General features: G+C 37.5%; 1 protein-coding gene across 1 annotated transcript; it reads right to left on the bottom strand.

Moving 5' to 3' along the window:
• Positions 1-3,746: 3,746 nt before the first annotated feature.
• On the bottom strand, positions 3,747-6,683 carry LOC141396365 (uncharacterized). Its single transcript, XM_073971768.1, has 2 exons — positions 6,278-6,683; positions 3,747-5,426 (listed from the first exon to the last, which is right to left on the bottom strand). Exon 2 carries the CDS (start codon positions 5,417-5,419, stop codon positions 4,049-4,051), a length of 1,371 nt encoding a protein of 456 aa, XP_073827869.1. The 5' UTR covers positions 5,420-5,426; positions 6,278-6,683; the 3' UTR covers positions 3,747-4,048.
• Positions 6,684-9,528: the final 2,845 nt, after the last annotated feature.

The raw sequence follows: 9,528 nt of genomic DNA, 5'->3' as shown, positions 1-9,528 counted from the left end.
CTAGGCTTAGGCGTGGTTTTATAAAAGGGAAGAAACTAGGCTTCGGTGTGGTTTTATAAAAGGAAAGAAACTAGGCTTCGGTGTGGTTTTTCAAAACGAAAACTAGGCTTAGACGTGGTTTTCAAAAAGAAACTAGGCGTAGGCTTGGTTTTCAAAAGGAAACTAGACTTAGGCGTGGTTTTCAAAAGGAAACTAGGCTTAGGTGTGGTTTTATGAAAGGAAACTAGGCTTAGGAGTGGATTTCTGAAAGGAAACTAGGCTTAGGAGTGGATTTCTGAAAGGAAACTAGGCTAAGGTGTGGCTTTCTAAAAGGAAACTAGGCCTAGGTGTGTTTTTTTTAAAAGAACACAAGGTCTCAGTCTTGTTTTTTCAAAAGGAAAATAGGCTTAGGCGTTGTTTTTTCAAAAGGAAAATAGGCTTAGGCGTTGTTTTCTAAAAGGAAACTAGGCTTAGGCGTGATTCTTTTATAGGAAACTAGGCTAAGGCGTGGTCCTTTTAAAGGAAACTAGGCTAATGCCTGATTTTCAAAAGGAAATTAGGCTTAGGCGTGGCTTTTTTATAGGAAACTAGGCTAAGGCCTAGTTTTCAGAAGGAAACTAGGCTTAGGCGTGGTTCTTTTATAGGAAAGTAGGCTAGGGCCTGGTTTTCAAAAGGAAACTAGGCTTAGGCGTGGTTCTTTTATAGGAAACTAAGCTAAGGCCTGGTTATCAGAAGGAAAGTAGGCTTAGGCGCGTTTCTTTTATAGGAATCTTGGTTTTTCAAAACGAAAACTAGGCTTAGACGTGGTTTTCAAAAAGAAACTAGGCGTAGGCTTGGTTTTCAAAAGGAAACTAGACTTAGGCGTGGTTTTCAAAAGGAAACTAGGCTTAGGTGTGGTTTTATGAAAGGAAACTAGGCTTAGGAGTGGATTTCTGAAAGGAAACTAGGCTTAGGAGTGGATTTCTGAAAGGAAACTAGGCTAAGGTGTGGCTTTCTAAAAGGAAACTAGGCCTAGGTGTGTTTTTTTTAAAAGAACACAAGGTCTCAGTCTTGTTTTTTCAAAAGGAAAATAGGCTTAGGCGTTGTTTTTTCAAAAGGAAAATAGGCTTAGGCGTTGTTTTCTAAAAGGAAACTAGGCTTAGGCGTGATTCTTTTATAGGAAACTAGGCTAAGGCGTGGTCCTTTTAAAGGAAACTAGGCTAATGCCTGATTTTCAAAAGGAAATTAGGCTTAGGCGTGGCTTTTTTATAGGAAACTAGGCTAAGGCCTAGTTTTCAGAAGGAAACTAGGCTTAGGCGTGGTTCTTTTATAGGAAAGTAGGCTAGGGCCTGGTTTTCAAAAGGAAACTAGGCTTAGGCGTGGTTCTTTTATAGGAAACTAAGCTAAGGCCTGGTTATCAGAAGGAAAGTAGGCTTAGGCGCGTTTCTTTTATAGGAATCTTGGCTAAGGCCTGGTTTTCAGAAGGAAACTAGGCTTAGACGTGTTTCTTTTATAGGAATCTTGGCTAAGGCATGGTTTTCAGAAGGAAACTAGGCTTAGGCGTGATTCTTTTATAGAAAACTAGGCTAGGGCGTGGTCCTTTTAAAGGAAACTAAGCTAAGGCCTGGTTTTCAGAAGGAAACTAGGCTTAGGCGTGATTCTTTTATAGGAAACTACGCTAAGGCCTGGTTTTCAGAAGGAATGTATGCGAAGGCTTGGTCCTTTTAAAGGAAACTAAGCTAGGGCCTGATTTTCAGAAGGAAACAAGGCTTAGACGTGTTTCTTTTATAGGAATCTTCGCTAAGGCCTGGTTTTCAGAAGGAAACTAGGCTTAGGCGTGATTCTTTTATTGAAACTAGGCTAAGGCTTGGTCATTTTAAAGGAAACTAAGCTAAGGCTTGGTTTTTAGAAGGAAACTAAACTAAGGCCTGGTTTTCAGAAATAACCTAAGTTAAGGCCTGGGGTTCAGAAGGAAACTAGGCTATGGCCAAGGCTCAGACCTATTCTTTTGAAAAGAAACTAGGCTCGGCCCAGTTTTTTTAAATGGAAACGTGGCTCAGGCCTAGTTTGTTTAAAGAAAATTAGGATTAGGCGTGGTTCTTTTAAAGATAATTGCTCTCAGGTCCTTATTGTTTTTTTTTTCAAAGGTAACCAGGCTCTGATCTATTTTTTTTTTAAGGAAACTAGGCTCAGGCCTAGTTGTTTGAAGGAAACTATGCTAAGGCCTAGTTATTTGAAATGAAAATAGGATCAGGCCTACTTTTTAGAAAGAAACTAGCCGCAGGCCTAATTTATTGAAGGAAAGCTAGGACTTTTCGAAGCTAAAAGGGACCGGTCTAGCTTCCCCTCAATAAAATAGGCCTGAGCCTAGTTTCTTTCTAAAAAATAGGCCTGATCCTATTTTCATTTCAAAAAACTAGGCCTGAGCATAGTTTCCTTCCTCCTGAAATGAAACTAGGCTTATGCCTTTCAAAACAAAACTAGTCTTAGGTCGGATTTTTCAAAAGAAACACAGTCTCAGGCCTAGTTTTTTTAAAAGTACCTAGGCTGCGGCATAGTTTTTTTTTAAAGAAACTAAGCTCCGGCCAAGTTTTTTGAAAGCAAACTGGGCTCAGTTGAAAGCAAAGCCGGCATAAAAACTGGGCACAGGACTAGTCTTTTGAAAGGAGATCAGATTTAGGCCTATCCTTTTGAAAGGAAACTAGGCTCAGAAAAATAGTTATTCTGCTAGATATCTAGTTTTAGCTTTCAGTTTGTGTTATAAAACCTAGTTTAGCTTTAGTAGAACCTGGTATTAGCTGCAGTTTCATTCCATCAAGCAAGCCATACCTTAAGCTGTCCCGTGAAATGGAGTTATAGTTTCGATTCTTTTCCTGTCAGGCTCCAGGACTCACCCCGAAAAGTTGCCTATTTTGCAGTTCTTTAACAAGAACAGGAATTAGCTAGCTTCTGCTGCTTTTAGAAGCTAGGACTAATCTTAGTTTGTACGCGGAAAAAACTAGGCTTCGGTATTCCTTCCAAAATACATAAACCCCTTTTGTTAAATAGAAAACTAGGCTTGGATACATTTTCAATTCAGAATACTGGAGTTTCTTTTAATCGTCAACATTTCCTCACAAATGTTGGCTTAGACACGTATCTTCCACAGAAAACAGGGTTTTCAGAAATCAATTATCATTTTAAAGTGTATGTGTAGTTTCTTCAACATGTAGGCTTAGCTTTTGGGTCTCCTCAAAAGAAACCTTGGCAGTCTTTCCTCAAAAAACACGGCTAAGCTTCAATATCTCCTCAAAAACCTAGGTCTATTTGCTATTGTCCCCCAGAAAACTAGTTTCAGTTTAAATTTTCTGTTTCATTGTCTTCGCCTTCTTGAGGGACATTTGGCTTAGTATCTCCACAGAAACTTTGATTTGGTCATAGAACTTTCCCTCTCAAACTTCGGCTTAGAGGCAATTTGGTTAAAGAAAACAAAAAAAGCTAGGCCTCATTTCATTTTAGAAACAGAAAACTAGGCTTAACTCTACTATCTCCGAAGAAACCTAGGCTTAGTAGCAGAAGTGTCCTGAAAACCAGACATAGGTTAATTTTAGGACCACTAAGCAAGGCTTAGTTTTCACAGTTACTCAAAAGCAAAGCTTAGCTTCAGTCTCTTATCAGAAAAACTGGCTTAGTCACAGTCTTTCCTCAGAAACCATGGCTTAGCTTTAGTATTTCCCAAAAAACCTATACTTAGTTCCATTTGTTTTCCCAGAAAACTAGTCCCCGATGTAATTAAAATAATAAATATGTTTTTTTTTATTTTTTTCGAATTATTTTATTTTATAAAAATAACAAAAAAGTGGGTTTTGGGGGTTGTGGGGCGTTCTATAAGAAATTTAAATTCCATTATTTTGAATGAATGCAATTTGAAAATTTCTATACAAAATTTTGTGTGGGTTTTTGTAAGGCAATAACAAAGCTCTTTTTTTTAATGGTAGACTTGTTTCAAAATTTGGAAAAAATATTTAATAAAAAATAACTAATAATTTTTTCGCTTTGGAAGCATCCTGCGTCATATTAACACTCTTCTCTCTTTCGCTCTCTGTTTGAATTAATTTTCATTTAATTTATTTAAAGAAAAACTAAGTCGTCTTTTGGTGGCATCCAGGGTTTTGTTGTCCCCCTCCAAGGTGGAATCCTCATTGTCCTCTTCCTCCTCATATTCACTTGAAGAATTGTGGCCACTGTCGGGGCTTACATTGCGCATCATTTTGTGAGGGTGAATTTCGTCGTGTATAAGTTCGGCTTCAAACACTTTGCGAAGATTGTGGGAATGCAGCAAGGGAGTCTGGTGATGATGATGGCCGGATTTCCCCAATAATTTGTGGGCAGAGTTAATGACACTGGCCTTGATTTGTTCCAGCTTGCGTTTCCGCCTTACTCCCCTTTGTCTCCTTAAGATACCTGTGACCACATCTTCTGGCGCTTCGGGAACTGTTGCGTTTTGAGGGTTTGCATGGGGTTCTTGCTGGGGTGAACACACCTCCCTTTCATTGAACAGACATTTCTTGGTTAATTTTGAACGGAATGCTTGTTCTTTCTGACGATAGCGGGCCTTTTCGGAATCCCAAACCTCTTGCAGATCACTGGCCGGGTCATCAGCTGGGGTATAGGAGGGTGACATGTTTTGAAGGGGACAGTGTTTGTGTAACTTTTGTTGTTTCCTCTCCTGCTTGCGATTACTTTCCAAAATGGCATCTATCATACGTTCCAAGGTAATGTCGCCCATACGTGAGGAACTTAGGGAAGACTCCTCCATATAGTGGGGGTATTTGAAGTTTAGGGATTTGGGTTTGAGAAAGGTTTTGCTTTCCATTGATTCTTCATTGGCAGTGAGAAGGGTTGAGGGTTTGGATGTTTTGGTTAGGGGAGTCTCAGGTTGTGGGGGAGCTTGTGGTGTAATATAGCGAGGCTTTTCAAAATAGGAATCGGGTATGCCAACACCTCTTAGGGCCAAAAGGGGTCCAGGTATTAAGGAACATGGTGAGTATTCAACATCAAAGGTGGGTAATGTGGAGGCATAATTCGAGGGCATATTGGAACGTGGCTGTTGGGGTGCTTGGGGTTCTGGTGTCTTCAAAAGGCTGGGTGAGCTTCGGTGTAAAGACAGTCTTTTGGGGGAGTGGAAAGCCAAAGGTTCTGCCAAAATATTGCTCAGATCCTTTAGGCTATCCAATTTCCTTGAGGGACTTTCATTGAAACTCCTGGAGCTGGGATGCAGGGGTGTGGATGTGTATTGATTTTCCTTATCATGCCATGATGTGCGGGGTCTCAGAGAACCCACATCTGAGGACTTGCGTTTGAGGCGTCTACGTTGGGCCTGAGATAAGCCAGATTGCTGTTCCATGGAGGGTGCCAAGTTGAGATGCTCCGTACTCTGCATATAAGTGTGGCGAGGACCATTTACAGCCCACTTCAACATTTTGAAGCTAAAATTAGAAAAACAAAAGAAAGGGGGAGATTAGCAAATGATACCGGTTTTAATTGTTTGCGCATAGCAGATAAGAAGTCTCAAAAAGCCATTGTCTGCCAACTACTTAAGTTTTTGAGAATATTTTGCAAAATCTAAAACTTGCCGGGCTATGTGTTTGGCATACAAAATAAGCCAACCCAACCAAAAAAAAAAAGAAATCTCAAAAGAAACTTGTTTTGTGAATCGGCGAAAAAATTTTCGCGCGCAAAACTGCTTAAGAACAACTTTATGGCTATTGCAATGGGTTTGTGTGAATATGTGGCCAAGCATGTGTTGTTTATTTAAGGAAGAACCCCGTGAGTCGTGAGCTTCATAATTGGGAGTTTCACAGCAAAAAGAAAAAAAAACAAGCTTTTGTGTCTTTAAGCTTTTCAAAATTCATGCTGAGTAAGCAAAGCCAAGAAGAAAAAAAACAAAAATTCTTAAAAATGGTCTTCTTTAGGTTTCATGCAAGATTAACTACCCCACAGTAGGCCTTAGAGGAAGGAAGGATGGAAGCAAGGAGGAAGTAAAGAATTTTTGGTTTTTTTTTTGAAATTTATTTCGGATTTTATTTTTTGGTTGGTTGATGGAAGTAAGTTTGCTTGTTGAGATTTGCAAAAATTATTAGTGGTGGTTGATATCCTTTTAAATAAGTGCCTGGTAAGAGGTCCTTGAAAAATTATTTTGGGCATTTACAGTCCATCATAAAAAATTAAAAAAAAAAAAATACCCAAAGTGAGTACTTAAATGGCAGTTAAAAATCACTCACACCTAAGCAAATGAAATCGAAAAAGTGTTCACAGGGTTCAGCAAAAACTAACTTACCTTTTTTATTTTGAAAATAAGAATATCCAAAAAGGTAATCCACAAAAGTTTGAGAAGCGGTAATCCAAAAATGTTCAGTAGATATTTAGAAAATGCATTTATAACTTTTTCAATATTTTTGTAAATGTTTTCAAATATTTTTCTTTAATTCATTTATAACTTTTTCAATATTTTTCTTTTTTTTTTCAAATATTCAACAGTTCAAATTTTTTTTATTTTTCAATAGTTTGCTTTCTTGATTTTGTTTAGATTTATTTTCAAAATTTTTTTACATCATTTGTTTTTCTTTTCAAAAATATTCTTTCAAATCTTTATTTCCGTTTTACACATCCACACTTCATCACTGTCGTTTAACTACTGAACTTGGAAGATGTGTTCGGTTAAAGGTTTGCTAATGAAATACTCTGCTCTTTCAAATCCACCCCAGGCTTATATACCAAAACTGCTCAATGTCAAGGCAACAACACGTTAAAGAGCGTAAAAATTGTTGCTACGACTATTGGAAGAGAAAAGAAGGCAAGAAATAACAAAAGAAAACATAACCAAGGTGGTGGAATGTCAGTTCTCTTTAAAAAGGAGTTGGGAAGGTAGAGAGAGAGAGGTATGTTCTCTTCTTTTGGCTGGCCAACAAAATCTCTTTTTCAAAAACAAAATGCAAAGGATTGCAATATTAATTAGAGCAGCCAAGTAATGTAATTGCTAGTTTTTTTCATGTCCTTGCCATGGGTCATAGCAACAGTTTGTCCTTGATTTAAAGAAAAAAAAAAAGAGAATGGCTTGTAGGGCGAATAGATGGATGGGTGTCTCTTCTCAGCTAATCAATAAAGATTGATCTTAAAATGTCACAAAGGACATGTGAAAAAAATCTGGGGCGTCATATAAAATTAATTTAATTCAGAATCCTTGTTTTTTTTTTGCTATCCTGCTGTTGTCTCAAACGGTGAGAAAAGTTCCAGATTGATAAGAAAAATAGCCAATCCTATTTTTAAGACAATTCCGTTTCTGACGCCATCTCAAACGGTGAGAAATGTTGCAGATAGTGAAAGATTTCTATGATAAAAAATGATACAGAGACAAATTATCCTGCTAAAAAATGTCCCTGTAATTTTTTGTAATTCAAAACAAGACAGGATTTTGAAATAGATGTGAATGATAAGACAAGGATGGTATAGCACATAGCAACAAGGATGTCTTAATAAGTATTTTTGTTAATTGTTTGCAATCTATGGGAAATACTACAAAATGCATTTTTTCATAAGATCCTTCCGCTATCTTGGTGAAATAATTTTGAAAAATGTTCTGTGAGAAACTGATACTAAACCTAATTTTCAGGACATAACAGTAGCTTAGTTTTATAGATAATTATATTTTTACATGCATTTTTAATTCAATAAGACTGTGAGAATGATGATACATGATAAGACAAGGATGGGATAGTGCATAGCAAGGATGTCTAAAAATATATTTAATTGCTTGTAATCTATGTGAACTATTACAAGTTTAGTTTTTAACATTCTTCCGCTGTCATGGTGAACATATTTATAATAAATTATATTTATTTTTTGAGGGAAATGGATCCTGGGCCCAGTTGTCATGTCATAACAATGCCTAGGGCTAGTTTTATAAACGAAACTATATTAGATAAAAATGAGGTAAGTCTAGCTTTCTAGAATGAGAAAAAGTTTATGAGCAAAAACTGAAGTTAAGGCTAGTTTTAGGAAAGGGCTGTTAATGATTAGTGTAGTTTTCTGTTTAAAACTTATAATAAACGATTTTTTTAAGAAGAAAAAGTTCAGAGTCCTTCTTTCTGGATTAATATTGATGTTGAGCCTGGTTGTATTGATGATAACTGAAGCTTAAGACGTCTATATAGATAAAAGCCAAAAATTTAAGTTATAGGAAGAAAAAAAGTTATACTAAGCCTAATTTCTAAGATGGAAATAATATCAAGGCTAGTTTTCTGCATAAAAATTGAGGTCAAGACTGGATGGAAAATAAATGCTTAGTCTAGTTATCTGCGAGCGATCATGGGCGGTATAACCCTAACTCGCTGTCTGGAAGATATACCTGCAGCACTAAAAAATATTTGTAAGAGTCAACTTGAAGTACTTGGGGAATAGGGTCTACAGATATCTGTGTTGTTATGGCAGACAAGGCAGTAGGGATGGCACCTGAAGAGCATATACGAGGGCTGCACGGCAACACCGCTTGTTACCAGGCACCATTTGATTTTGTTTGCAAAATGTAACATTTTTTGTCTAAGATTGCATCGATCAATCGTGGCCGACACCCGAAATAAAACGAAGGTCGTGAGGGTCGCCCAAAATCGGCAGTTGTACCAGAAAGAAAAATTAAGCTGTGCATAAACAAATAATGCAAGATCGGCATGTTATACACCGTGAAATAGAGGCATCCTAGGGTATTTCTTCCACCAACTAAGATTTGATAGTGCATGAACACCTGGCTGCAAAAATGGCTTTTTCCTCGTTAGATCCGGCAAAATTGGACAATCACTCAAAAAAGGGCTCTTGTGGATTGTTGCAAAGAAATTGTGAAAAAACAAGTAAAAAGGTATCAGTCGGCTTTGCCGATTTTTTCAAAAAAAAAAAAAAAAAAAAAAACGTATGTATTTAGAGGGGTTTAAACGACAAAAATGTTGATTAGGATTAAAGAGCAAAAGTTTTGCGGAGGAAATACTTAAAGGAATGGATCGACATTGACCATCATGGAAGTGGATATGGTGCCATAGGGGGTTTTTACACCCTTCGGGCTGTTTGCTCAAGAAGTGTGGATTTGCCCCTGAAAAAACTTTGACCTTCGTAATTGAGGCAGCGAATGCAAGTTGCTTCAACAAAAATCTAAGTGATTCGATAGCAGGTCTTAAAGTGAACTTATCCGAATTTTTGTTTGGGAGGTACTGGATGAAGTGGACAAATATAGTCCCTATTTGAACCTGATCTATATCTGGTAGATACATTAGGATGTGTAAAGTATGGACCAATTCGGCCACTCCCTTCAAAAGTTACCATACGAAAAAAAATTTCCGAACACTTTTGTCGGGGAGGTACCTGAAGGAGTGGGTCGATATGGCTTATCTTTGAACTTAAATTATGTTTGGACAAAACATTATTAAGATCAAATTTTGGACCGAATCGGAAGATCCGTTCGAGGGTTATCTTGCACTCCAACCACCTTACACGGTGTCATTGGGGGTTTTGCAACTTTCAGCCTTTTTTCTCAGGAAGTATGGA

The sequence above is a fragment of the Musca autumnalis genome, unplaced genomic scaffold (assembly GCF_047663935.1).
Source record: "Musca autumnalis isolate F117 unplaced genomic scaffold, ASM4766393v1 scaffold_3, whole genome shotgun sequence".
NCBI classification, from domain to species: Eukaryota; Metazoa; Arthropoda; class Insecta; order Diptera; family Muscidae; genus Musca; species Musca autumnalis.
The sequence above is the reverse complement of the archived record's forward strand: the minus strand, read 5'-3'. Positions and strand labels throughout refer to the sequence as shown.

What these genes read in the sequence shown, in the direction of transcription:
- LOC141396365 (XM_073971768.1), bottom strand. Translation starts at nt 5,419, where the DNA reads ATGTTGAAGTGGGCTGTAAATGGTCCTCGCCACACTTATATGCAGAGT.